General features: G+C 49.4%; 1 protein-coding gene across 1 annotated transcript in view; it reads left to right on the top strand.

The window, feature by feature from the left end:
- The first annotated feature begins 2,126 nt into the window (after window positions 1-2,126).
- Window positions 2,127-27,768, top strand: part of TOX2 (TOX high mobility group box family member 2) — a 153,832-nt gene continuing 128,190 nt past the window's right edge. Inside the window, exon 1 of the mRNA XM_086474834.1 lies at window positions 2,127-2,228. Coding sequence (XP_086330960.1) covers window positions 2,127-2,228 — 102 coding nt within the window. The remainder of the gene's footprint in view (window positions 2,229-27,768) is intronic.

The raw sequence follows: 27,768 nt of genomic DNA, 5'->3' as shown, positions 1-27,768 counted from the left end.
GCAAGAAACAACAGAATTAAATCCTGCTTTAAGTGAAAAAGCCAATTCAGCCTTAACTGTAAAGCTGCTAGCAATGACTCCACAATATATGAAATATAATAATTATGATAATTAATAAAGATAATAATACAGTAAAACCTTGCTAATTCATACTAATGACTCAAAGGCTGCTTACTAATTACTGAACTTTGTGGATAAACAAGCCAGAATAATGCATCATAAAATACACTTTGTTCCATTATTTTGACAACTCGTTTAGTTTTAATTATTTATATTTCATAATATACTAGTCACTCTACTTGGGAGGGTTTTACAAAAATAATGAGGCTCTAATAATTTGACTTGTCAGCTCAGTATTTGCTAAAACAGGGAGGGAGGAAAACCAGCCCTTGCTGGATGTGTGCAAGTCAGGAGGAGCCCAGATCAGTTGAACATAGATCTTCAAAGTTGTGACGGAAAATATTACACGTCTCTACACCACCTTTAACTGGGAGCCCTCGGAGCAGCTCACCTCGTGGAGAACTGCAAGCCAACCTGCTTCACTGCTAAACACAGAAGGATCGATGCTGATTCTCCAGAAAAATCATATGGTTTGAAAAATAATAATAAATGTGAAGTAGTTTTTTGTGCCCAAATCAATTTTTATCCCCAAATCAATTTTTCCCACAATCACAAGGGCTAAAAGCTTGTTTTTAATTTAAATGAGAGCTACGATTTTTACATAATCACTTGATTCCTGGAGCTGGCATTCCCTCGAAACCCCAGCCCGCCTCCCCGCTCCCGAATTTGGCAGGAGCTGGCCATGCTCTTGCAATGAAAGAGGCTTGCGGACCAACTCAGCATTTATTTAGCTCAGTTTTCCAGCTACAGAGTCCTGTAGGGTGCATGTTGCAAATGTGCCTTTGTAGTCATGATGGGTTTGTTTTTTTTTTTTTAAAAAAAAGGCCATTTCCATCAGAGATTTGCCAGAAAACTGACTCTATCAGCCCCGTCCTGGCTGTCTGTGAGCATATGGATCGGTTGCGGTAACCCGCTGTATCTGGGAATGGAATAACACACTGCAAAAACGCTCCATATATAATATTCGCTTCCACTGGGCTGGTTTTCCAAGGGGCCTGCTGTGAGAGGTGCAAAGGGAGCGGGAGAGCGCGGAGCCTGTGGTGGCGTGGCAGAAGGGGGCTAATCCCGCACGCCCCAGGACCACCGGGCAGGGCTCAGCCTGGCCCCCTCGCAGCATCCTCCCTCCCCTCCCGATGGATTTGGGCTTTCTGTGCCAGCCTGCCTTGCAAGCCCCGGCCCGTGGGGAGTCAGAGGGGGGCTGGCAGGGAGGGAGGGCTGCTGGGTGGCCATGGCTGGGTGCTGCCCTTCCAACATGGGGTCCGTGAAGACGGAGAGCTGTAGGAGGCCGGGTGATGGGAGGCTGTAGGTCTCCATACCTTGGGGAGCAGGGGGGCAATGCCAGTGTCAGAGGCTGGGTGGGAGAGCCCGTGGGGAGACGCAGGCCTTTCGGAAGTGAGGTCTGGGTGCCGGGGGTCGTATTTAGGGTGGCTCAGCATGATGGAAAGTGTCCTTCTTCAGGGGGTGGGCACCAGGGGCCGGGCACCGGGGGCTGTGCAGGGGGACAAGGCTGTTTGGCACCGTCCTGTGCTGGGAGGAGGGCAAAACCGGGCACGGTGTTTCGGTGGGGGTGGCAAAGCAGATGCTACAGGGTCCCGCCGAGGGAGCGGGAACCGGTGTGGCACCCGGTCTGCCGGTCCCTCGGCGGCTGTGGCAGCTTTTCCCCCCGCCCCGGCTGGGCTGGGGATGGGGGAGAGGAGGGCGTCCCGCTCTCCTCCCTCACCGGCTGCCGCCGGAGAGGCTCCAGCCCCGCCGCCCCGAGGTGCCCCGGCTGCCGGAGCGGGGCGGAGGGGGGGGGAAGCAGCCGCCCGGCCCCGCCGCGAACAATAGCGGCCCCGGCGCTGCGCGGGGCGGTGCGGAGCGGGGCGGGCCGGGGGCCGCCGCCCGCCCCCCCGCTGCCGCCGCCGCCGCCCGCCCTCTCCCCGCCCCCCGCGCCAGAGGCACCGCCGCCGCCGCAGCCGGGTCCATGCCCGCTGGAGCCCCCGCCTGCCGCCGCCCGCAGCCCCGGCATGGACGTTAGGTTTTACCCCTCCGCCCCCACCGCCGTGGGCTCCCTGACCGGCGCCGACCCCACTTGCCTCGGGCCCCTGGATTATTATCACTGCAACAAGGTACCGGTGCGGCGGGAGGGAGCGGGGGGAGGGGGGCGGCGGGGCTGCCCGGGCGGCTCCGCTCGGCGTGTCCCGCAACTTCTCCTCGGTGCGGGGGAAGGAAGGAAAAGTGCCGGCGGCGTCCGGCTGCTGCGGGAGGGAATTTTGAAAGTGGTCTGGAAGCGGAGCGGGAAGAGCCGTCGAGGCCCCGGGCCGGCCCCGGCTCCGCCGTGCGCGCTCCCCGGCGGGGCGAGCGGAGCTGCGGGGCGGGAGGAGCCGGAGCCCGGGGCGCTGCTCGGCGGGGCGGGCTGGAAGCGGGCGCAGCCGGGAGAGAAACGCCGTGGGGTGAGCGCGGCTCTGCGGGGCCGTTTGTTTATGTGTTCCTGCGGAGCGGTGGGGTTCGTTAAGATTTCCCCTACGGGAGCGTTTGGCCCGAAGCGCTGTACGGGGGGGGGTGGGGTGGGGGTTGGTTGTTGTTGTTGTCGTCGGGCACTTTTGTTGCTGTTTGTTGGTTGTTTCGTACCTTCTCCGCAAGGCTGCGGAGCCGCTGGGCTGGGGTCGCTCCCGGGCGGGGGCTCCGGCTCCGTCCCTCGCCTCCGGCCCCCACCTGCCCGCTGCGATGCGGTGCCCGGCCCCGGGGCGGCTGCGTGGCTGCGCCCCGGGACCCACCGCCCGGCGACGAGAGCTCCCGCACCCCCGTTTCCCGGATCGCCGCAGCCGCAAGGCGAAGCACCCTGTTTTTGTAGCGAGAGAGGGATTCGCGGGGGGGGTGGGGGGGGGGGTGGGTATTTGGGGGCGCCGGAGGTGCTGTAGGAAATTTCCTTCATGCGAGAGAAGACGAAGTGTGAAGGCGGTAGATGCTGTACTTCAGGGATAGAGAGTTCTCCGCGAGTATCGCCTTCCTCGCGTGTAGGTAAACAGCGCTGGTGTTTCGGCAACAAAGCCGGAGGAAGCAGAGCCGTTCGGGTGGAGAGAGGATCCCTGCGATAAGCTCCGAGACTTAACCCTGGCTGCGTCCTCCTGGCCCAATTCGGGTAATTGCATTGAAAAAAAAAAAAAAAAGTTAATCAGGGGAGCAAACGCTGTCCTGTCTTGGGACTGCAGCTCGGGATGCCCTCGGCTCATCTCGCTGTTGTGACGCTTTGGGATCAAACTCTTTAGAAAGAAGCTGAGGGAGACCCGTGTGGCTCCCCAGAAGCTGCACGTTAATCTTTATGTTTCAATGCATGTATTTAACTGTTCTTTGTCATTTGGGTTATTTATCTCTTTTTATTAAGTTGGAGCAAACCTAATAGTTCTCATTTATTCTGAGATGCCTGGTTATGCTGAAAGGAAACAAACTGATTTCTTCTGTATCCATGTACTGCTAGTTTCAAAATGTTTTATTATTGTTGCTGTTGCTTTTAAAAGGCTAAATATGCTCTTAAAATACTAACGAGAGCCGTGTCACCTGGGAGCAGGTCATCTGTGCTGCTGAAACGTCAGCCGATAAAGTGTGCAAAAGCTGAAAGTCTGGGCTCAGGCAAGCATGTGCCGCTGGGAGCTGCGGCAACCCCCAAATCCTGCTGCCTTTAGGAACTCCATTTTACCGAGAAGTTGTCAGATGTGAACACAATTTAGTTTGCCTTCCAGTTCTTCGTGCAGGAGCTGGGGCTCTCAGTTGTGCACGCAGCACTGCAGGCCCTTGCCATGGGGCTGCATGGTCCCGGTGTCCCCCCAGCAGCACCTGCCCAAGCCTTGGGGTGCACGGGGCCCCATGTCGTCAGATCATCCGTGGCCTGAATCCCTGAGATTAGTCCGGATTAGGCGGTCGCAATTGATCCGCGGGTCCTTGCTGTTGAGCAACGCTGCGGACAGGGAGGAAACCGCCTCTTCTGGGTCTTCCAGCGAGCGCAGCCTGGGAGAATGAGCGGGTGCGTTTTGGTGCTGGCCAGGGTGGATGGGACACTGGAGAGGAGCACCCCAGGTACTGACCACTGCCACCAGATGCTGCTGTTGTCACTGCTACGGAGGACCTTACGGCAGCGGGAGGAAGAAAGGATGTGACTTAGCCTTTTCTGGTATTCAGGGCATCTTTTTTTCTTGTTCTTTTCTCTTCTGAGTTATCAAATGTCTTTTGCTTATGCACAGCAGTGCACGTTTGGCTATGGGATGAGGCTGCTGGAACGAAGCCAGTGATTGAATGGATTGACTTTGTTGTCCTGGCTGAATGCAGGTATAATGGTCATAACTTCAGCATCAAAACGTGGCCCGGAGCGGGCGGAGGTATCGCCTGCTGCCTTTGCTTCGGAGGACTTCTCCAGCCAGTGCGGGGTGGTGTATGGCTGAGGATCGCCACTGCCGCGCTGTTACCTCGTGCCCGCTGTGGAGAGCACTGTCTGAGCACACCCACTTGGAGCTGCATGGGACCCTCTGGGAAACTCCAAAAACTCACACTGGTCCCAGCCCCACCACTCCTGTCCGATGCTGGTGGCTCAGCCCAGAGCCGGGCTAAGACAGTGTCTGCCTCAAAACATTTCCACTTTAAAAAGCTGCAGAGGAGGGTAGGGTGGACTGGAAAAATCAGAAGCTCTTCCACTATCACAGGCAGGTATCCCGGATGAAATCCATCTCTAGGAATGATCTGGGCAGCAGCACTTACAGGATTTTTGCTGTCCTCCTGCTTTGCCGAGTTTATGGAGGGGCTTTAAAGCCCTTCGATTTAAAGGGCTTGTTTTGTTCAGGTTCAGCTTTTTCTTCCCCACCCCCCCCACCCCACCCCCCCCAAAGGGCTGCTTCATTTATTTATTTATTTAGCGGGGAGGCAGAGAAGCCAGGAAAGAGTGTGCAGTGTCACTGTGTATAAATAACTCGCTGAGAGCACGGCAGAGCTCTGCCCGCGCACCCATCGCCAGCGAGCTTGCCGGGGAGATGCGCTTTAGCCCAGAGCATCCTGAAATGTTAATGTAATTGTTTTGTGCACTTACTGAACACGATATTGTTACCGTGAGGTCTCCGATCTCGCTTGTGCGCTGCAGTAAGCCACAGTTTCTCTTTGCAGCTACAGAGGTGCCTATCGCGTATCAGCATTTCCATTTTTAAAAGGACAAGGGATGTTTAGAGGGATAATGAAGTGGGAGCGTACGTTCAGCCGAGGCCTCCCCAGGAAGGGGGATATTTGCACCCTTTAACCACTTCCAAAGCATCCCTGTTTTCCCTGGGAGGGTCTGGTGTGGGGGAGCAAGGGGCTGGACAGCCATGGGGGGAGAACAGGGTCCCTCACGCCCTGGTGAGTAGAGTGAGAAGGAGCCTTCCCCTCTGCTGACTGTATTTGGTGAGGAGTTTTTGTGCATTGGGCGTGCTGGGCTAGCATCAAAGCAGGGGAAAAAAGGGCTCCCCACATAAACTAGTCCCCATCACAGGTGATCCTGTATGGAGCAGCTTGCTGTGGCAGCTGGGAAGTGGAGCCAGCCCCAAACTTCCCGGTGCCCAGGGAGCTGCCCCTCGCAGCCTGGAGGACTGGTGCTCCTCGGCAGGATTTTTAGGGTTGCATTGGGCTCAGCCCAAGGTGCAGAGGCAATAAGGAGTGACTCCCTTCCCAGAGGCACCCAGCAGCCTCCCTAGGGCACACCGTGACAAGTATTTCCCATGCCAGGGTGCCGGCCCCTCGCCTCTTTCCCATGGGCCGGATCCAGGGCCTGGTCCATCACTGGGACTGCACAGAAGAAACATCTTTTGTGCCTTAGGTTGTGTCTGCACAGCAGCCCCGAGGGACTGGGGAGGTTCAACTGAAAGTGGCACCAGCTCTGCAAGGAGCCCTCATCCAAACTGTGACACCCATCTCTGTCATCGGCCACCTGAGCCCCGCTGAAGAGAGCACCTACCTCCGTTTTGGATTCCTCTTTTAAATCTGGGTCTAAACCCCTTTTCCTGTCCCCTCTGGCCTTTTTCCTGGGACACTGGTACCTGCTGCAGACCCCTCTCCTGCTCCTTTGCTGGGGAAGTGGAGTTTTCACGGTGTCTCCCTGCTGCCTGGGTGTTGTGATGGTGTTATGGGGGAGAGGCAGCACGTTCCTGCAACATGTAAGGGGATTCTTGGTCTGCGGTGTGGGATATTTTCATGTCCCTCCAGTTGTTTTCTGAAAATTTGAGGGTTTTTTCCCACTTAAACTCTAGAGAGACTCTTTGCATCTGTATTTCACAGCAAGTAAACCATGGAAAAAGCCATAGAGTTCAGTAACACAGGGGCTTGTTCTGCTCTTAGCAGAGCTTTAGTGACAGGATCTGGTGTGCTGGTTGATACATAAATCTGGGAAGGATTTTCCCAGATCTTAAATTGTTTGTGTCCACAGAGTATGGGAGAGGGTTTTTCCTTCTTAGCCCAGGCAAAATTGTTTTTGCAAGGGAGGTGTACGGCAGGAATCCTGCCTGAGCACAGTACTGCGGTGCTCTTTCACGCAGTGGAAGCAGTGATGCTGTGCTGTGATGCACGAGGAGTGATCGTGCTCCCAACTCCCTGGGGGCATCTTTGGGGAGTGAATTAACATCTCTCTATTCTTCCTGCAGAAATAAATTTGAATATAAATTCGTCTTAGTTGCTTCTGGTGTTTCAGTGATCAGACTTGGTTAGCACGATGCCTAATTTCCACTTAGGGCAATGATTGATGGGGAGGAGGACAACCCAGCCTGGGAATACCTAATCCTCGAGGAGCAAGCACGCTGCTGTGACACTGGGAGTGCCCGTGGTCCTTGGGCGCCTCCAGCATCTCTGGCAGTTAATGGGAGACACGAGCTGAGGAGCCCTGTTAACCCTGTAGCGTTTCTGTAGGATTCAACAGAACAGCACCATCAAAACTTGGCCTAAATCTTCCTAATAGGGCTTTGTGGCTCTGCATCTCCAAACACACCCTGTGTCTTGCCTTTTAGGCTGATAAATTGACAAAAATTGACAAAAACTATTTTGCCAATACACCATAGTCAATTATGGATAATTAAAATCTGCTAGTCATGAGATGAGTATTAGTCTGTAACTAATGCTCTCTTCTTCTTTTAAGAACCCTTCAGAAATGGTATCTGAGCTGCTGGTATGAGCCCGGGTCGATGTAGCGAATGCGTTTCTGTGGAACATACTGTTTTGTTTTGACTTTTACCATAAATTGTACATTGCAGTGATAAACATGGTCCCTTTTTCGTCGTTCCAGAACTGCTTTGCCATTCTGGAAGATAAAATACATTCTTTTCCTTTCTACTTTCTAAGCCAACTCTGTTTTGAAGTAGCATAAATCTTTCTTTGGAGATGGAGGATTTTGGATGGGGAACAAAGTCCAGCAAATTTTTAATTTGGGGCCTGTTTTATTCTCATTTGGCAGGCAGCTCCTGGTGATTTGCAAATGCGGAATTTTTTTTAGGCCCTGAATATGGGCAAGGGCTTCTTCTGAAAAGCATTTGAGCCACTCAGTGGGACGACCCTGCGTTCTCCAGAGCAATCTTTGATGGGTTGCACAGCAGAAAGCGTTTGAAGCTCCATTTTGCCTTGGGCTTTAAGTCAGGGATTGGGAACTAAATAATGAATGTCCATCCATTCATAGAAATCGTTGCTCTCTCTGTATGCGCAGAGGGAAGGCTTTAATCTGGCCATTTTTGGAACAATGGAGATATTTTGAAGATGGGCCTGACTTGTATAGAGCAACGTGTGTGTTGGGGCTGGTTCTGAATAACCTTGTCAAGGACCTGATCCATGAAAGTCCCTGTAGCAGAGATGTCAAGGGACCAAAATTCAAGATCAAAATGTTGCCAATTTCTCTGATTTATTTGGTATTTGAACCATTGTCCTCTAAATCAGTGGTCCGAAGCCTATTGCGTGTCACACTGCCACAACCGGGGTAAATCCACGAACAGCTCTGGATGTGCTCTGTATGTCTGAGCTTGCAACAGGCACCAGGACCAGTTTTTGCATCCATAATGGAGAAAATATTCTGTTGATAAATTGTATTTTGCTTGTAACGGACCGGCACATCCTATAGCTTGCGTAGGGCATGGCTGCCGCTCGCTGCGGGGCGGTGGGGAGAGCACCTGCAGCCCTTGCAGAGCTCTTTCAGGGCCCTGCTTTTTGCTGGTTGTCAGAACGGGCGCTGCTAGCTCCTTTCCTGGTGGTTGTTGTCACCTTTGTGGTGTTTTTACAGCATTTGAAGAGGAATCTCTATTTTCATTCTACCTTCATTTTGAATCTCTCCACTCCCCCATGCGAGGAGCGGGAGGTGTGGGCTGGCTGAGCTGGAGCATGCTGGAGGGGAGCGTTGTCCCCAATAGGTGCACAATTTTTCCTTATTACCTTTGTGCTCATCTGTTTTGTTTTTTTTTACAAAATGAGCTCTAAATGCTTTTACCATAAGTTGGGTTATATCTTTCAGTATAAATGAAGCATATAATTGCGTTTTCCTAACAGCTCTACATTAAAAATAAGTTATTGTGCTGCTAATGTGTTTTCCTTGACTATTTTCCATCCAGTGAGTGCAAGGCTTCTGTCTGAAACTGTTGTGTACCACCTTCTCTGCCTCTTCTTTATATTTTATTCTGCATTTCTAAAGTCAGGATAAAGTGTTAGCGTGATTCCAGCTTTGATACCATTAACTCCTAATTGGAGGATTGAGCTCTAATGTTCCACCCTCACGATTTTACACACGCATTTTCATATAATTAAAGCTTAGACTTAAGGATGCACAGTTCAGCTGCAGGGGGGAGAAATCTCACAACCAAACTTTCTGAAACAGCACTGATCAGACCACTCTTAAAAAAAGAAAAAAAAAAAAAAAGTGATTGAAAACAGTGTTAAATTGCCTGGTTTTGCACGTATATGACCAGATTTAAATATTTTAATCATCTACATCCCCCCCTGCCCCGCCCCCATTGTTTCCCTCTGGAGGTTTTGTTCTGATGGATGCCATTTCTTCTTTGAAAAATGGCATTGGCTGCTGCGTCGCCTGCAGGCAAAATCTTTGCATTATGCCACAGAACATCTCTTCGCAGCCGTAATCTTTTGCATAGATTGCTTGACCTCTGCAGATATAATTAAATCTCTTCCTGACGACTGTGCGATTTCAGTTCAGCTCTGTGGCGAATGTGACTGTTAGGTAAGTGTTACTTTAGGGCCCTGGACCAGTAATTGTTATTACAGAATGATCGTTTGAGCATCGGTTTATGCTGGTTGCCGTGCACGGCTTCTGAGGAACCTTATCTGCAGAAATCAGGTGACTCTTGGTCTGAGGCTGTTTCTTGACCTCTAATTATAGCCTTGGACATTTAGAGGCTGGATTGCACGAGTGTTTAAAATGTAGATATTTTAATTTTTTTTTTCCTGTTGGTTTAAGGACTTGGCCTCTTGCTCTCATGGTGCTTTTATTTTTTTTTCTGTGTTTCTAAGGATCTCATAACTTAGCAGGAGCTAGAAAAGGGGGGTGACAGTACTGGGACCTGTTCCCAAGGGGGATGGGTGGTAAAACCTGCTGTGGCTCTGCCCTGAGCCTCTCCTGCCCGTGCATCTTCACTTCCGTGCAGCTGAAGCCACCAGCCCTGCGGAGAAGGGCTGGGGCAGCCCTTGCTCCAAAACAGGCAGCCACAGTGCTTGGGGGAGAGGGAGGAGCAAGCACCAGCTGTCTGGGACGTGCCACCCTCGCCTCTGGTGATGTGCCACGGTCCTCTCTGCCACCCAGGTTGTATTTTCCCCCGTGCCCTGTGGATCCTGTTCCACCTCGACAGCGGTGAGGAGGCTTTTTTTTATTGGATTAGCTGGATCACATTAGCAGGTTTTTCTTCTCACAAAACCTACTGATGACTCAGAGTTTCCATTCCCGTTTGGACTCGTCAGGGAGGCTCCGTCCCCTTTCTCCCCGGCTGTCTGCCTGTGTGCTGTGCATCTCCTCTTCTCTTGGCTTTGGAGAAGACCGTCGTCTTCCTCTTCATCATCTTTATCTTCTCCTGCTTGCAGGGTGGAGCCTGTGCTTGCCTGTGGTTGGAGTTGGGAGATCAAGGCTCTGTGGCAGCTCTGCCGTTTATCCTCTGCAGGAACTGGCCTAGGTCTCCATCTCCAGAATCAGTGAGGCGTTTTGGGGTACCCCAGGCATTTGGGGGTTATTTTTCGAGCTATCCTGAGTATTGAGCATCCATTGCAGGAGACCTGGGTCCCTGGAGAGGTGCAAGCAGAGCCTGGGGCACCCTGAAAGGCTTCTCTCTTCCCAAGACGTGGGTCTCCATGTTTATACCTATGAAAAAATTTCACTTTTCCAGCCTAATTTACCCAGCAGTTTATTCCCTGAGCATCTCCTCCCTCTCCATGGGAAGACGGTAGACCTGTATGGCTCATTGGGAGTCATTAAGCCATTTGAAAACTCTCAAATGCAACAGTTTGAATGTGAAGGATAACCCTGTGTAGGGGAGGAGATGAGGCAGGTGGTGACGGAGAGCTTGGCCTCGTGTGGTGCTGGTCTCGCAGCAGCTCGCTGTCTGTGTGGGTCACTGGCCTCAGTCCTGTTCCTACCGGTGCGCAGGCTGGGCTCCTTCCTCCCCCAAAAGCTGATGGCTGGGTCAGCTGCCAGGGCTCTGGGGACCTTTGGGGTGCTGCAGCCGAGGGCAGGACTGTGTGGGCTGCCGAAGGTCGGCGTGTCCAAGTCCAGCACTGCTGCACCCGCAGAGGTGGTCGTGGGCTTCGGGTCTCCCTGGCTGACGCTGCTTGCTAGCTCTGAATTGAAAGACTTTTTGTTTCATCACTTGCGGTTACTGAACCCTAAAATAAAGGTACAATTTTTTTCTCTGTCAAAAAATAACAGTTTAGGTCTATTCCATGTTTCTCATTTTTCATGGGTGCTTCTTTGAACAGTGGGTATTTATACAGTGACCCATCTCAGCACAGCATGCCTCCCGTGGAAGAATGATGTATTTTTAGGGAATTAGGTTTCTAGTCCCTAGTGTCAGAAGAGGGGCAGTGTGCCCCAAGGTCCTTAGTGAAAAGGAAAGTAAATCTGACAGCATGGAAATTGAATTTATGAAAACTTTAGAGGCAGTTTTGTATGGAAACACTTAATTGAATTATCTTGGTTTGCCCCAGCTTATGCAATGGGCACACAAAAGCATTTGGATGTCATCTGAAAAAGGAAAAACAGAAATACTGGGGTGGAGGGGAAACAGGAACCACAGAAGCTGGGGCTTGCTGTAGCACTGGGAAATATGTATTCCCTTGATAGGATCCTGCACTGTTTGTCCGCGTTAAACCCAGGGAGGCAGCTTTTCCCCTGATGCGTTATCTTGTCTCTAAACGGCATTCAAAGGAGAAGAATGTGCTGTTAAAAATATCAAACTTTTGGGGTTGGCTGGCAGACTTTACCACTGATAAGCATTGTTGATTGAAGATCAAACAGCCCTTGAAGAAAAATCTTCCACCAAGCGCCATGGATCTAACCCTGCAGCCAGACACTGAGGTCACGCAGGCTTCCCTCTGTATGTTTAGGAACCTGCATGGGAATTATGGTCTGGTCTCCTCTACCCCAGACAGATGTTGGCGACATGGTGGTTTTAAACCTGATAAATCTGTTAAAGCTGAGAACAACATCTATTAGATGCCAAGAAAACCAGACTCATGTTTTCATTATTAGGTGGTAGTTTTGTTCAGGTTCCCCCCTGCCTTAAGATAAAGAGGCTGCCTAGGAGGAAAGACTGCAGGTCATAAAGTGAACTGAAGACGAGTGGCATGTGTTTTTTAATTAATTGTCAGCCTGCATTTCTGTGTCAAGGTGGCAAATTAATTGTGGGTAGGTGTCTGTTTGCAAACCAGATAGTTCTGTCAGGGCTGTGCCAAACAGTACATGGGGAGTATTTAACTATTTCATTTAAATCAGAGTGTAGGTTTTATGAAACTATATTAAATCAGTTTTTCCACTTAAGAGTTGGGCTTTGAAAAGGGGAAAAATATTAACGAAATAGTCTCTTTAGCTTCATAAAGTTACAGCCCTTTAAGTAGGGTGGTTGGCGTGTAGTGACCTTCTTTTGGGGGAGGCCAAACCCTGGTAGGAATAACAACATGTAACTTCAGTCGTCTGTGGAAGTGGGGGACCAAAATTGTGTGAGAGCACAAATGAAACAAATACATGTTTAAAATCATAAAATAGCTTAGGCTGGAAGGGACCTCTGCAAGTGTATTTAAAATGATTCCAACAGCACCTTCTGGGATTTGAGGTGGCAGGAGAGAAAAATATCAATATACAGCCTGCACCAACTACAAGCCGTGGATTTTCTGCTCTGATACAGTGAGAGTCTCAGTGGTGACGGCTGCAATCAAATGCTAAATAGGAAGTTTGTAATAAAAAGGGCTTTAGTTAGAATTAATAAAATGTGAAATGTCTCATTCCTTGGAAAACATGTGGTATTGACTGAGATTTAGAAACATATCCTGTAGGAGCAGGGATCCAGATTGCAGTCTCCAGAGCTGTCTCCGGCATCCCTTACCTGCGAGTGTTACTATTCCTGTTAGAGTGCAGGGTTTCATTTATTTTATTTTTTGGCTAGAAAGGTCACAGTGTGCAAGTGTGAGAGGAAATTAGTGAAGAGCTGGAAACAAGGGCAGCCTCATACAAAATTGTCATCTGTTTCTCCCACTCTTGCACCTTCCTGTGCCTTGCGTGGCAGTGGGATGCCACCCCACGCATGCGACTTCCCCGCTCAGAAGCTGTGGGCTGTGCTGGAGTCACACCGAGTCCCTTTTTAATGTTCCTGCTGTGTCCAGCTGGACTGAAAGCCTGGTTTCACTTTGCTGTTGGTAGTGTCTAAGGGCTGAGTTCCTGAACGTGAGGTGCTGCACAGTAGCCCAGTGTGATAAGAGAAGAACGTGTCCTGTTTCAAGTATAACTCTTGGGTCCTCTATAAGGTCCTCCTCTATAAGAGACCGAGTACTGAATTTCAGGGAATATAGGCAGGATCTAAATGTAAAGATGTGATAGTCATTATCAAAATAGGATGCTCATATAATGGGCAAATCCAAGCTTATAATGGAATCTTATTTCTGATTTGGACCAAATTTGGTTCATTTTAAGTCCTTCTATCCAGAGGTGTCTTCCACGAGCTGCATGTGAAGCCATAGATTCAGTTTCCATTTGCAGGAAAACATTGCTCTAAGTTAATTGTCTGAGAATTGTGGATTTCAACATTCTCCTGTCTTGTGGAATTGTCTTACAATGTTCTGAAGCTCAGCTGGGGCTTCTCATTTGCCCCCAGAGTTGGAATCTTGGGTATTTCAGAGGCAGGAAGAGTGCACTGCTGCATCTGGGGCTTTAGCTTGTGTCACTGTCATTGTACCATGAGCATGGGGATGGTGCCAGCTTGGAAGAGATCCTCTACTTGGCAAAAAAAGGTCTCGAGAGCAGGCTGCCTCCTTGCTTAGCGCAGTTATAGCAAGAAGGCTGGGGGACCCAGAGGTTTCTGAAGAGCTGCTATGTCTTTTCCCATCACTAGGTCACCAGGCCAGAGTATCAAGGGACCAGATGTCTTCAGATGCTGTGAAATAGGGCTGGTGGTTGCCGTCCTGCTCTCTGAGTGTGGGCATACACATCACGGCTGCTCCCAGTGGCAGTATGGCATGTACAGAAGGACGGGGGCTAGCTGGGCCACCTGAAACTGGTGGCCTCATCCCTTTGGCCAGAGCTGGAGCCACTGGAGAGGCCAAGCAGGAGATCCAGCTTTCCTTGAGGTTTCTGCTGTATTTGTTTGGGGATAAACATGGCCTCTAATACTACTAACCCAGCAACATCCAGTTGGCTTAAAAATGACATGAAGTTCGTGCAATTGAACATTTCCGAGCATGATGCCTGTTGCTGTCGGTGCTTTGCCCAGTGCAGCAGCGGAGCCGGGCTCCACGGGGTGGTTAGCTGACGCGATCCGTGCCTTGGGTCCTTGGCCAGGCATCGCTGAGCTCTGCAATTAGCGCCTGCGGGGCCGGAGGCGGCTCGGCAGGAGCTGCTCAGACCTCACAGCTTGGAGCCCTGCACGAGACGGCTTTCCCTTCGCTGTGTGTGAGTGGCGCAGCCTTGACTGGAGTGCCTGAATAAAGCAGAGAGCTTAGTCCGACGGGGGTGGGAAGGAGGTGAAAAAGGAAAGCTCAATTCCCTGCTCATCTCGGCTGCGATTCAGGTTTCATTTCCACTCGCGGAGGTTTCCCTTCTTCCTCCCTGCTGTCCAAGTGTTGCTTCTGTTGCATTTGTTATTTATTTTCTTTTTAGCCTGGGGGCTGCTGCGAGAGGTGTCTCTTTGCTCCGCCGGCTGTTCCTGATGCTTCCTTTTCCTTGCTAATACCAATTGTTTCTGCCAAAATCGTTTGGTGGTGTTATGTAAACCTAGAATCACACACTAACGCTCTGATCCGGGTGCTCCTAAATGCGCCGGATCGGCTTCACCCCTGCACTGACTCCGCTGCCATCAGGCACATTGTGCCGGGGGTGCCCTTGGCTCAGCAGCCACCGGGGGTGGGATGCCACTGGCCATGGCATCCACAGCCATCTGAGCCATATTGCCGTTGTTGCTGGTAGTTTTATTGGGAGGCATGAAAACACCCTCGCTTGGGGCTGGGCTTTAAGCTGTTTGTAAGCGTGGTACCTGCACAGCAAAGCTTGTTTTTTTGGCACCGGTGTCTGTGTTTGTGCTGTTGGGTTTGCAGCAGCGTTGGTGGGTGCTACGTGTGTGGTTCTGTGCTAGCACCAAAAAGTAGCTTGCTGCATCTCCGTCCCATCGCTGCCCATGGTCCAGGGCAAAGCCTGCCTGTGCGGTCCTCGCACTCGCTGCCAGCCAGCTGATGGGATTCGAGCTGCTGGAGCATCTTCATGGAGATCCTGTGTTCCTGCAGAGGTGCTGGATGGGTACCTCTTCTCCTGTGCCAAAAAGCGTGGGCCCTCTGAAGTGTGCACTCTCTCTTGGTGGCAACTGGTTGTTGGATAAGTGGAAAGTGATATTAGCAAAGATCTTAATGAATTTCCGAATGCTGCTTAATGTGATTTGGCAGCTGGAATTATTTAAAAGAAAAAAAAAAAAAAGAGAAAGATCCACCATTGCAGTGTGCCCAGCCTCTTCCCCATATACTCCACTGTTTTTGAGAGATTAAGAAGAGATTAATTCCTGCTGAGCTGGCAGGTGATGCTGATGAATGTTTCGAGGGGATTAGGGTAAATCCATTCCTTCTTCTGATTTAGCTCAAGATTTGAATTCATTGATAAAATTTGCCCAGGTTACACCTCTGAAACGTCCTCTGAGCCGGTGAGTCTGCGGAGGTGTAAATGAAGGCAGGGCTTGTTTCTGCAGCAGAAAGGCTAATGAATTAACCTTTTTAAGGTTGATGAATGCTTAAGATACCTCTACATCTATTCCTGTAGCAATGTCCAGTTAATCCACACTGCCATGGAATTAAAGGGTGCCTGGGCTGGCTCCTTGGCTGGGGGAAACTGGCCTGAAGCTCCTGCTGTGCTGCAGCACATCTGTGAGATGCTCAGCAACAACTGCCCTGTGTGTGCAGGACACCATGTTCATGAGTCACTTCAGTTTCAGCTAGAAAATGCGATCTCTCCCTAGGGATGAAGTGGAATGGGTGCAGCTATGCATCAGAGTTCAGTGGCTAGATCCAGCCAAAGCTGTGTTGGTGTCCTGGACACTGTTTATCTTCTGTGGTGGCATTGCAGTGGCACTGGGGGTTAAAGAGGATGTTCTTGGTCGCCTTCAGCAGCTGTTGGACCTTCTGATATATCTGCATGCATCCTACAGCACGAGCACAGGGATGGCAGGACTCCAAAGCGTGCTCCTATAAGGTGCCTCAGCATCAAAAAGGTTGTCTTCAGAGGAGCATTGAGACCTGCAGTGTTGCCATTTGGGCTGAGGACCAGCGCTCTGACTCGCACCAGCAACATGTAGTGCCCTGCGCTGGGCATCCTGGTGGGGCTGCAGGAGAGAGCATGGTTCTGCAGCAGGTCCAAGGGTCTATTCAGCATGAGGCTCAGCAGCAGCAGCACCGAGCTACTGTCCTGGTGGTGGGAGAATGATAATATGTCTTCATTTCTTCTCTGTGTTACACATAGCCAAATTAAGTTCTTGAGGACCAAAAAGACCTGCTGGGAGCACAGGGTGGTGGAGCCTCTACCCTGGAAGAGCTTTATAAACCAGGGCAGTGCACAGCAGGGTATTTGCTGCTGGAGATCCTCACTGCCCATGGCATCCGTGGGAGATGACAAAGCAGAGGGAGGAAAAAACTTTGTGCAAAGTGACTTTGGCATTTTTGGCTTTTGGAGAAGAGCAGCTCCCACCTGCAGCCCTGTTTGGAGCCCTTACCCTGGGTCTGCTCATGCAGGAGGGCTGCAGAGTGGCTTGGCCATTTCAGGATTTGGTACCACCTGCAAACCTGTGCCCGCCTCAGCTCTGAGTTTCCCTGCAAAGAAATAACCACCAGAGTGTAGTGGCAGTGGCAGCTTTGGGATGCTTCAGAGAAGGTGAGCCTGTAAGCAGGAGGTATCTTCATGCCGTGTAGCAAAGCTGACATTTAAAAGTTGCCTGGATGCATGTGGAGTTGCATATAGACCTATTTGTCCAAAGAGATCAAACGTGCAAAGCCTGTCTTGGAAGCCTGGGGAGCCTCAGAGCACCGTGCGCCCAACAGACGAATTGACAGTAATCGCTCCATAAATTTGTGGTGACTCTGGAGGAGATGGTGGGTCTGTGTCTGATGTGTCTGCTCGCTTCAAAGCCCGTTAGGCTGCAGCTGCTAAGGGAATCCAGTGAAAGTTGGCCACTGCTACGGAGCTCTCTGCTCTCTGTAATTTGACGACTTGTATATCTCATGAAAGAGAGCGCTGTTAATGGTGGTGCAGGCCAGGTGCGCCTGTCCTGAGTGGGATCTGAAGTTCCAGGCTCTGTAAAGTAGGACTGAAGTCGGAGATGGTCTGAACAGGTTGTATCGTGGCATGGAGGATACAAGGTGGAGCAAATCTATTTTCTTCCTTTGAGTTGCTTTGGATTTATGTGGCTATAGCAGCAAACACAGACCTGTCCCGATCATTACAGATGCTGGTGGGATGGGTGGGGAAAAATGGAGCCCCATGGTAAGTCACGGACAACTAGGAATACTTTCAAGAATGTAATACTTGGGAATAATTCAGAAATAACATACTTTTTTCAGTAGGTCATTGCAATATTTACTTCTCTAGAAAGCAGAATTTTCTAGAAATTTAAATAGAAATCTAAATATCTTATTAAACGAGCTTTCTTAACCATCATTAAGCAAGAGGATTTAGAGGAAAATGTTTTCCAGTTTCTTCATCATGTTGCTCTACAAGCTGGTGTTTGCCGATGAGGGTGTCCCCTTCAAGAGCAGCAAAAAGTAAAATTAAATTCACCATATGGTGGAGGAGAATATTTGGTATCTGATTTTTGTGTCGATAGTAGTTAGTTTAAAATAAAGTTACCTTTTGTATTTGCATAGTTTAACTCTAAATAGGAAAATAATGGCTGTCGTAATATTTCTGTTAGAGGAATATTGTTTTAAAGCACTTTGGGGTTACATTAGTTGAGTGCAGAATGAATTCCTCCTTTGGAGCAAATAAACCCCAGTGAGGCTGAATGCTGGGAGCTGACAGCTTGATGTAGGGATGTGCATCGCAAACAGGTCTCCAGGGGCTGGGTCTTGATGTGATTCTTCATAGTCCTTCTCTTCCCTCCTCCCTTCACTCACCTCAGTGAAGCAGCATCTCACCCCAGTGACCTGGTTAAAGCACTTAAATCTGAAACTGGAAGGCACTGGGTGGTGTGGAGGGGGGACGGCGGTGCTCACCATGGGTGGAGGGAGCCAAGAAAGTTTTAAATGTTTTAAATGTAGCCTCCCCGTATGTCAGCACATGAGTAAATAGACTTTGGTGAAGTACTTTGTATTTTCTCATCTGAACACCAACCTGTACTTGCAGTTTGGGGGGTTTCTTGATTTTTTTTTTTTTAATTTATTTTTTTCCCTAACCATACCTGACAGCACATGATGGGATGCAGCAGGGAAGCGCTCGCTGCTGATGCAGTAATTGCATAAATAGCTCTTGGGCCTGCGAGGTGGCTTGCACAAACAGCAGCCTGTCTGCACACATGGCCTGGGCACAAGAGGTTTCTGTGCACCTGAGTCCAAGCCCCATCCAAGAGCCAGCTCACCAGAGCTGCAGAGGCACATATAGAAAGTGAGCTGAGGCCTCTGAAAACTTGGCACAGGTTGATTTTCAAGCAGTATCCAGTGATGTAATATAGCAAATATTAGGAGAACGACATCTGGTAGCTCTGCTGACTACATGCCCATTGCAAACAATTTTTCAGACCTGTGTAAATGTTCGGTTTAGTCACATAACAGTGTGGTAAGAGACTCGTGCAGTCAAGGCCACCTGCTTGCCTCTTTTCCTTTCACAGAAAATAACAAGGACATTTTGTTTGTTGGTTTGGTTTGGTTTCCAATGCAAAAAGTGACACTTTAAAAGCAGCTAAATGCATTAGAAAAAGGAGTTGAGATGTCTTTGTGCAAAGGTCTCAATGTTTTTGTTTTAAGCTTAATCTTACCGTTAGTTCATTATCTCCAAATTGTAAAACACACGTGGGGATGACTTGGATATCCTGCTGGAGGGATGAGTTCCCGACTGTAGACGGGAGGTGCTTTCTGTGTGATGTGCTGCTCGTGCAGGTCTGGGCTCTGGAGCTCCTGCTCTGCAGCCTCCCCTGGGACGCAGGTTCCCAGTGTTGGATGTGGCAATGTCCCTTCTCCATCCAAAAGTGAAACGGAGCTCATAGCTGGTGTGAAGCCATGAAAATACAGCTGTGCAAACTCCAGCCCTTGCGTATGTGGCAGGGAGGTGCCCATAGGATGCAAACCTCCCCGACTGCTTTGCAGGCAAGTGTGTAGCGGTGACAGTGGTGAGTCCCAGCCCTGCGTGAGCAGAGGGGATGGGTGAGCTCTGCTGGCTTCCTTTGTGGCTAGTGTGGGTACAAGACTTTGTTTAAACATAGGAGATCACAAAAATTTGGCTTGGGTATTATCACAACTACATGTGAGCCAGCAGAGTTTCAAGGCTGCAGCTGAAGTTCTGCTGGGCATGGAGCAAACGCCTGATAAAGGATGGTCCCTAAGAAAGATAGCTAAGGTGGACAAAGAATGTGTATATATGTGTATATAAGGGAGAGAGAAATGGTATTGCTACCAGAGAATTCCTTTCCAGCGTTATTTTTCGGAAGAATTTAGTGCTGCAAGTTCTGCATTACCAGTATGTCTGGTATGTGGTACCTGAGACCAGAGCATGGTCCTGCACTGTATGCTGAGAGGGGCCAGTATCCGACAGGAGGCTGGTCCTTCCTGACCTGCTGCTGGGCAAATCATTGTTCTTGGAAGTCATATGCTTGGTGAAATTGCTGCTGGGCTGTGTGTGGCATCTTCCTTCATTTTGATGAGGAGTTTGCACTCTGGGAAATCATTAGATGATCATAAGAAAGTACAGGTGTGATGCAAGTGAGAAAGTGTAGTTTAAGCTCATCTTTAGCTCCAGAACACCTCTGGAGACATAGATGCTGTCAGCATCCTACAACTGTGTTATGCAGAGTTTGAGGCAGCCACAGGTGGTGGCTTCAGAAGAAGCTCTAAAACAAATAGGACTAGTCAGAGATCCTTGGTGGGTTGCAAAAATGGGACTTCAGACAGCAAAGAATCAATTCCACCTCTGAATTCCTGAAGCATGAGGCACGTGGTTTATGGTTTTACCAAAATCATCAAAGCTGAAAAGTTCATCAATCCTATTCCTTCCTCCCAGTGACCACACACTTGGCGAAATTTTCATGTTCTTCCTTCCTCTTTCTCTCTGTGTGAAATGTCCCACCTCCTCGTATGAAACACCGCAGAGAGCACGTGGCTGCCTGTGGTATGGGAGCCCCAGGCTCTGCTCTGAGCCGTGCCGGAGCGTAGCTGCAGCTCTGCAGGCTTGCAAGATGCTGCCTGTTCAGCATGTCGTCTTGTTTCTTCCTCTTTTGGAAAACTGGGGAAAAAGGTAAAAGAGGAGCTCATACACTTTCATGCTCGTCACCTTGCTACAATGATGAGAGAGTTAGGAAAGGTGACCACTGTCCGCGTGGGTTTTGCTGAGTTCCTGAGCAGCAAACTTCAGAACTGGAGCAAGATCCATGTTGTTGGTGAATACTATGAATTACATGTCTGTCCTGTGGATGTAAAAGCTGTGGTTTATGTGGGAAGGATAGTGCTGATAAGAGGCAATTTCTCCAATCCGGTGAAGGGCCAGGTGCCTGCTGAGTGGTGGCATCAGAGGAAGGTCCCCTGGTCCCCAGCAGGGGCCAGCATATAGGTCTTGGCTTGGGTTGGGGTCTCTGCGTTTGCTTGGGGATGAGGGAGCTGTGGTGGAGCAGAAGGGGTTAAAAGGAACGCAGACTGTTCAACAGGCGTAAGCATGTAGGTGTGAAGACGGGCTATTCTGGTGCGTTGTGCTGTTTTCATTCGAAGGATTGCAAAGATCAACTCTAGACCACTGCAGAGACCCCGCTTCTCTGCCCCGGCCGCACCTGGTGGGGAATTCCTCCCTGGCACAGAGGGGTTACCCAGCCTCCGTCCCCAGGGCTGTGTCTTGGGCATCCCTCGATGGCAGGAAGCTTTCTCTGATACAGGGGGACATCAGTTCACAATAACATCCTCATTGCTCTGAGGCATCAACAGCATGTGTGAAAGGGAAGAGAAGGCAGTTCCACTTTGCCCACAGTTGTTAAATTCGATATGAGCAGACTTCATTTTAAAAAAAAAATAAATCTTAAACATGAAGCCCAAGAGATGGGTGAATTTAAGTGCTATTAAGAGATTATTGGTAATGCCAGCTGTGTATATTGGTTCAGCTGAGAGGCAGCAGCAGCAGTTCAGCAGCATTGTCTCGTTTCTCTTGCAAGTGCAGCTAATCCCTGGGCTGCAGAGCCCTGTATCTTGGTAGTGAGGGGTATCTCGTTTCCCCCCTCTCCTCCACCCTTTTCTCTTTGCTTGTCCCACCTTTGCTCCATGAGCTCTGCCAGCTGCATCCGCCGGACAGGAGGGAAGGTTGCCTGAGATGTCCATGTTTTGGTCAAGATGCTACCCACTGTTGGGCACGGCCAGGGCCCTGAAGCCCCCAAGCTCCTGGCGTTGGGGATAAAACAGCTCCTGGCACTGCTCCTCTGGATCTCATGAGGCTGCAGCCCGAGGCCAAGGTGAGGGGCCTCGCCTGGAGGGTATTTGTTTACAGGCTTTAGTTTGATCCCTTTGCAGGTCCTACCACAGAGCCTTGATGACAGTGAGTGCTTCTCTTCACCAAGTCACTTTTGGTGGTGAATTAAATCATTACTTCCCCCTGCCCCCCCCTCCAGTGTTCAGTGTTCTGAGCTAAATTAGAATAGAAACCTTTTCAAACCATTCCTTTAATAAAGTATTTAGTTAATAGATGATGCATAGCTCACAAAGCTTGCAAGAATCTGACACGGGGTATCATAATATTATGATATTTAACAGCAAAACCTACTGCATTATCATCTTACCTCTATAGCATGGAGGAGGCAACAGCTGAGGCATAAAAACTAATGCTTCAGTATGACAGAGCTAAAATTGAACTTGGCAATTACCGCGTGCATGATTCGCAGTATTGTGAAGTGAAGCTACTATATAAATCAGCTCCAGTAATCATAGGGTTTAAAATTAGTCAGTTACTATTAACTCTGCCAGTGTTAGCATATGTTGAAGAATTATAAAAGTGAAAGGTATGGAATATCTAAAGTACAGGTTTAAAGTAAACCACTTGAACAAGCTCCCAGTGGGAGGATTTTAAGTTCATGCAGAAGTAAGGGTTTGGGTACTCTGACAAAGGTTTGTGGAACACATTTAATTGCACATTGCAGTCTAATCTTTTGAATGCTTAACATCCTTTAGAAAGCACCTTTTCAAGTTCCCAAGACTTTCACAGTTCACAGAGGGTAGAGTGATGATTGAATTTAATTTTTTCTCCCTTACAGGATTTTTTTTTTTCCGGAGCAGTGCTATTCAAATAGTTTGCAGAGCTCTTCAATGCCAGGCATAGAAAAAAGGAAACAGCAGGATAATGTTTTAAAATCATTATGGGGAAGTGAAAGGCTGCTCTGAGCACAGCACAGAAATTAGCAACTGCTATGATTGCTAAATTTTTATTCAATGCAAAATTCATGGAATTTGCTGCTATGAAAAATATGAGAGTCAAGTTATTTAATAGGATTCTAAATTATGTAGGATGCACAAATATTTTATATGGGGCACAGAGCTGCGGGTGTTTCTGTAGGAGAGCAGGAGCTGGAAGCAGCTCTGCTGGGGTCAGATGGTTGCTTTATTGTCCAGTCCCGTTCCCTCGCTCCTCTGGTTCCTGTTAACGTTTCCAACTTAATTTTTGAAATAACACTGTCTTGGTGACGCGCGACTGTGGTGCACATGCACGGGGTTTAACCTCCGAAAGCTTTCAAAGAAGGGCGCGGACGGGCGGCTGACTTGGGCAGGGTTTGTGCCCCTTGCTCCGGACCTGCTGGGTCAGGAGGACGTGTCACCACACGGTACCTCGTGGGCTTGCGGGGGCCTCATGCTTGCGGTTTTTGTTGCCGGGATTTTGCTGTCCGTGGGCAATTCTGACGGAGTTCCGTCCAGCGGTGGAGTGGTGGAGGAGGAGATGGCACCGTGCTCTCGGACCCGTCAGCCTGGCCTGGGCTGCTGCACGCAGCTCCTGACGGTGCTTCTGGCCCTGCTGCTCGGTTCAAATGGCTCAGCCCCTGGTTTTCTCCTCCCTGCATCCCCTGCGGGGAAGGTGGGCTGTGCTCTGATGGAGCTTCCTAGCTGGGTGCTTTCCCTGCCAGTGAATTTAAAACTGCCTTTCCTTAACTTCATCTGTAGCTCAAGCTGGGCCCCCTGCACCTCGCAGTCCTACCTCGCCCGGGCAGCATCCCCCGCGCTCCTGCAAGGCGGTTCCCATCCCCTCTCTCTTTCCATGTCAGACCTTCAGATTCTAACCGAAGTCATAATGACTTTTGTGGGTTTTCTTTTTCCCCACTTGCTCCCTGTCCGTGCTGTTTTGTTCAGTTGCAGCCACGTCTGGTTCCAGAATAGGCAACTTGTGTCTTGTTTCTAACTCCAGTGAAGTGGAAACGTTGCAGCAAATCTGTGCTTTAGTCTTTCTTTACTTTTAGTCCCCCCATGTGTCCTAATTATTTAGTGCAACTTGTTCAGTGTTTTTGAGGATGCTCACACTCTGGCAGGGAGAAGGATTGGATGAGACTGTCTTTTCTCTCTTTTTTTTTTTTCTTTTCTTTTCTTTCTCACTTTTTTTTAAACAGAGAAATAGGAGGGATGATGTACAACGGGACCGTGCTGTGCAACGTGCAAGTGGCATGCAGAAAAATGCTTTGTTACTCAAAGAGCAGCCTGATCAGAGGGAGGGATGGAAAAGTTAACACCGAGGGCTGTTTGGGTGCTGCTCCGGGGCAGTGCCCGCACACGATTACAGAATTAGTCACTGTGCTCTGTGATAAAGATTGGAGGCTGTGAAGGTCACTGTGCACAGATGAACCTATTTGCCATCATATTGGGGACTTCATGTTTTGGAAATAGGCTCTGTTATTTGTCTTGCTAGCAATAAGGCGTTACCTTATCAGTCAGAGATAAACCTTGCTGCATTCTGTTAAAGGATTTTGAAATATATATAGTTTCCAACTGGCTGATACAGGGTAAATTGCCCACATTTTCACTGCCAATAGCTTTAAGATTCGCGAAGAATTTATCAGTACATTTAACACTTCCATTGAAACTATATTTCTGAGGTTATGGAAATGAGCTACAAATGAAAGTCACAACTCAAAAAGCAGGAAACATGCCTGTAAGCGAGGAAAAAGCTGTCACTGGCATTGTGAAGAAAGAGAGGTATAAATAGGGCATTGGGTTAGAAAGCAGGAAATCTGCGTGCTGTGGGTTTTACTTGGAATTTCTTCTGGTGACCCTAGATAAGATTGTTAACCCTTGTCTCTGCAGATGGTTGTACGTGCTCATTTATGGGCTCTGTTTCTGGCTTTTGGGATTGTCTGCATGAGCTAACTGTTTGAAAGTGTAGCCGCTCCATCAATCATGAGCGTGTGGTTTTCATGCTTAGGAAGGATCACTTTACCAAAGAGGCTGGATTTCTCAATATTTCCTGTAGAGTGTAACTTAGTCTTGTCCCCACGCTGCATGGCCTGGGGAGAGATGATCTCATGGTGAAGGGTCTATCCTTACAAGCAGGGGAGGGGAGGGGAGGTGTCAGATGCAGCAGCAATTCCTGCTGCAGGTGGACTTAATGCGACTGATGGCCATGATTGCATGTTTGATTTTACTTTTATAGACAAAATAAATAGTGTCAATTGGGAGGGACTTTTTCTTATCTCCATGGTGGACCCAAGAAGACCCTTCCGTGTGAGCCAGTGCCATGAGTGTTCATGTGTGTTGGTCCTTGCTCGCAGCCTGCACAGAACCACAGTTGAAATGGCTCCAGTCGTGACACGTGGCCGTGTCATCACTTGCCAGAAAAGGGAGGGCAGGTTTCTGCCCAAAACACACTATGGTCTTTCAGCCTCCTATCAGCACTGTTGAGTGTGAAGCTCTCCTGGTTTTGGCTAGGATAGAGTTAATTTTCTTCCTAGTAGCTGGTACAGTGCTGTGTTTTGGATTTAGTATGAGAATAACATTGATAACATGCTAATGTTTTAGTTGTTGCTAAGTAGTGTTTAGACTAAGTCAAGGATTTTTCAGCTTCTCATGCCCTGCAAGGGAGAAGGCTGGAGGGGCACGAGAAGTCGGGAGGTGACACAGCCAGGACAGCTGACCCCAAACTGGCCAAAGGAACATTCCATACCATATGACAACATGCCTGGTGTATAAACTGGGGGGAAAGCTGGCTGGGGGCCACTGCTCAGGAACTGTCTGGGCATCGGTTAGTGAGTGGTGAGCAATTGCCTTGTGCATCACTAGTTTTGTATATTCTATTTTATTATTATTATTATTATTATTATTAATTATTAATTATTAATTATTATTATTAGCACTATTATTATTTTCTTCCTTTTCTGTTCTGTTAAACTGTCTTTGTCTCAACCCATGAGTTTTATTCTTTTTTTTTCTTATTCTCTTCCTCCATCCTGCTCCAGGGGGGAGTGAGCAAGCGGCTGTGTGGCGCTTAGTTGCTAGCTGGAGTTAAACTATGGCGGTAGCATATCAGCAGGACATGATCTGGTGTTTGTCATGCCCTTCTATATAACTTCTTTCAAAGTGGGTGTTTTTTACAGCCTACACCAGATACGGCGATAGGCTGGGGGGAAACCATCGAGGTGAGTAGTTGCCATGGGAAAGGCAAGGAGACTGTCCAGGTCGGTACCACCAAACGAGGCACTGTGCAGCATCCTACTTGTGACAAGATGCGGGGATGTGCCTTACATCATGTCCTCCACAGCTGGAGATGCAGGTGTTGGAGCATCCCGGGGGTGTATGTGCCAACGTGCTCTGGAGGGGACGCTGTCTCCCCTTCTGCCCACCACCGTCGGGAGGTGCTTTGGATTTTGTGGTGGGGTCTCATTTCTGGGGATGACGCAGCGCTGCTCCACCAGCCAGCCAGGAGCATGCGGCCATGGAGAAGAGCCATCCCACTGTGGTGTTTAATGGCTTTAAAAACCATACTGGGACAAAACCAATACTGTGAGAAGAGGGCCTGGCGTCTCTGACACTGATGCTTTGGGTTCCCAGGCTGACAGCTCCAGTGTGTATGTAAGTCAGGGGGTCATGTGGTCTTCAATGAAATGACAGGTAGGTATGTATGATAGTACTGACTGTTACAAGTTATATATTTGGCTTGGGGAGTTATTTCAGGCTTGTGCAGTCTAAAATTGACTCATAGCCTGAAATCACATCTCAAATAGAAGTAATAACCTCCAATCTCTCCAGTCCCTGCGTGCTCTATAATAAACAAACGGTGACTTCCCCAGAGGTGTCGTCCCAGCAGCAGCACAGCCGCTTCCCGGGAGTGCTGGTGTCCAGGAGCACTTGTCTCACGGATAAGATGCAGGAATTGGGATGTTTCCCACACAGCTCGTGACTCTGTAAAAGTTGGTAGTAGTGTTTTTGGGTTTTTTTTAGTCGTGGCTCTGTTCTCTGAAGGTTAAAAACAAAAAGGAAAAAGTGATGAATACTTCACATCTGGGCAGGGGGGACTGATTAGCTCTTGCAAGCTGAATCTCAATGCTTCAGAGGAATCCATGAAGGATTCTCTGTGTATCTTGTCCCTTGTCCCCATGCACCATCTCGCTGTGAATCCCAGTGTTTTCATAGGGAGGTTCCTAGTGCCAAACCTGCAAGCTGGTGACTCAGCGCAAGGAGTGGCTTTTCTGCCTTTGACTACGACTTAACCTCCCAAAGCTGAGCATATTTGGAAAAGATTTTGCACCACTTGCAAGGCTCTTTGCAGAAGCTGTAACCGAAATTGGTGGGGACGGAGCAGTCACAACCCCTCGTACGCAAAAGCAGAATTCATCTTGTCTCCAGAGCGTGCAAACATTTGCTCTGTGGGCTGTGCTGTAGCGTGGCTTTTCTCTTCGTACAGGTTGTTTTGTTTCCTGTGGTGTCTGTGTTGCTGTTGAGGCAGTTCCACGAACCTCCTGTTTCTCCCAGGGCTGTTTGCATGGCAGGTGTTTGCTGTGATAAAATATTGACGGGGAGGAGGAAGGAAGGCTTTGTTCGCTGTCTGTCCCTATCTCTTGTTATTTTTCAGATGGGAGGTACAAAGAGGGCCACATCTTGATTTTTTTAAAGTGAACCAAGGGCAAGATAGAGAATCTGGAGAATTTCTGGAATTTGAATATCACTGGAGTTTGGTGCAGCTTGGGATACCTCTGTTCAACTTCTAGCAAAGGCAGGGATTTGAGCAGGATGCTGGCAGTTCTGTTTGCGTGTGGGTAGAGGAGCAGGGCAGAAGATGTAGTGGGCAGGGAGGTATCCCCGGGGTGTGTGTTGGCCAGCATGTGCTGGCCTGTGCCGCTGTGCTGGGTGCCCCAGCAGCAGTGGGAACCATACCTGTCCTGTGCTGCTCCACCAGTGCTGCTGGTCTTCAAGTGCCCCAAAATGCAGCATATTCTGCTCATGTTGTCTTTGTTGGTGCCATCGAGCTGTAAGAAAAACTGAAACAGCATCATAAAAACCTGTGGACTCCTTGATGAGCAGAGCTGCCCGCTGCCTGCCTGGATCCTTGCAGCACAGGATGAGACCCCAACACAATCCCTGCCCATAGCATGCAGTGGCCACGGGCTGAGCCCTGAGCCTTGCCTGGGGGCCTGCCTGTGAGAAAAGGGCTGGCAGAGGTGAGGGGTGTCCAAACATCACCTGTTTGGCGGCTGGGCTGGGCGAGTGAGAGGGTTGTGCTCCTACGGACAGGCTGTCTGAAAGCCCAGCGTGCAGCAGGAGCAAGATAAATGGGCAAGAGGAGCAGGCAGCATTGAGGAG

Source organism: Leptosomus discolor, chromosome 17, assembly GCF_034619465.1.
Source record: "Leptosomus discolor isolate bLepDis1 chromosome 17, bLepDis1.hap2, whole genome shotgun sequence".
Taxonomy (NCBI): Eukaryota; Metazoa; Chordata; class Aves; order Leptosomiformes; family Leptosomidae; genus Leptosomus; species Leptosomus discolor.
Note: the sequence above shows the minus strand (reverse complement) of the source record. Positions and strands in the feature narration are given on the sequence as shown.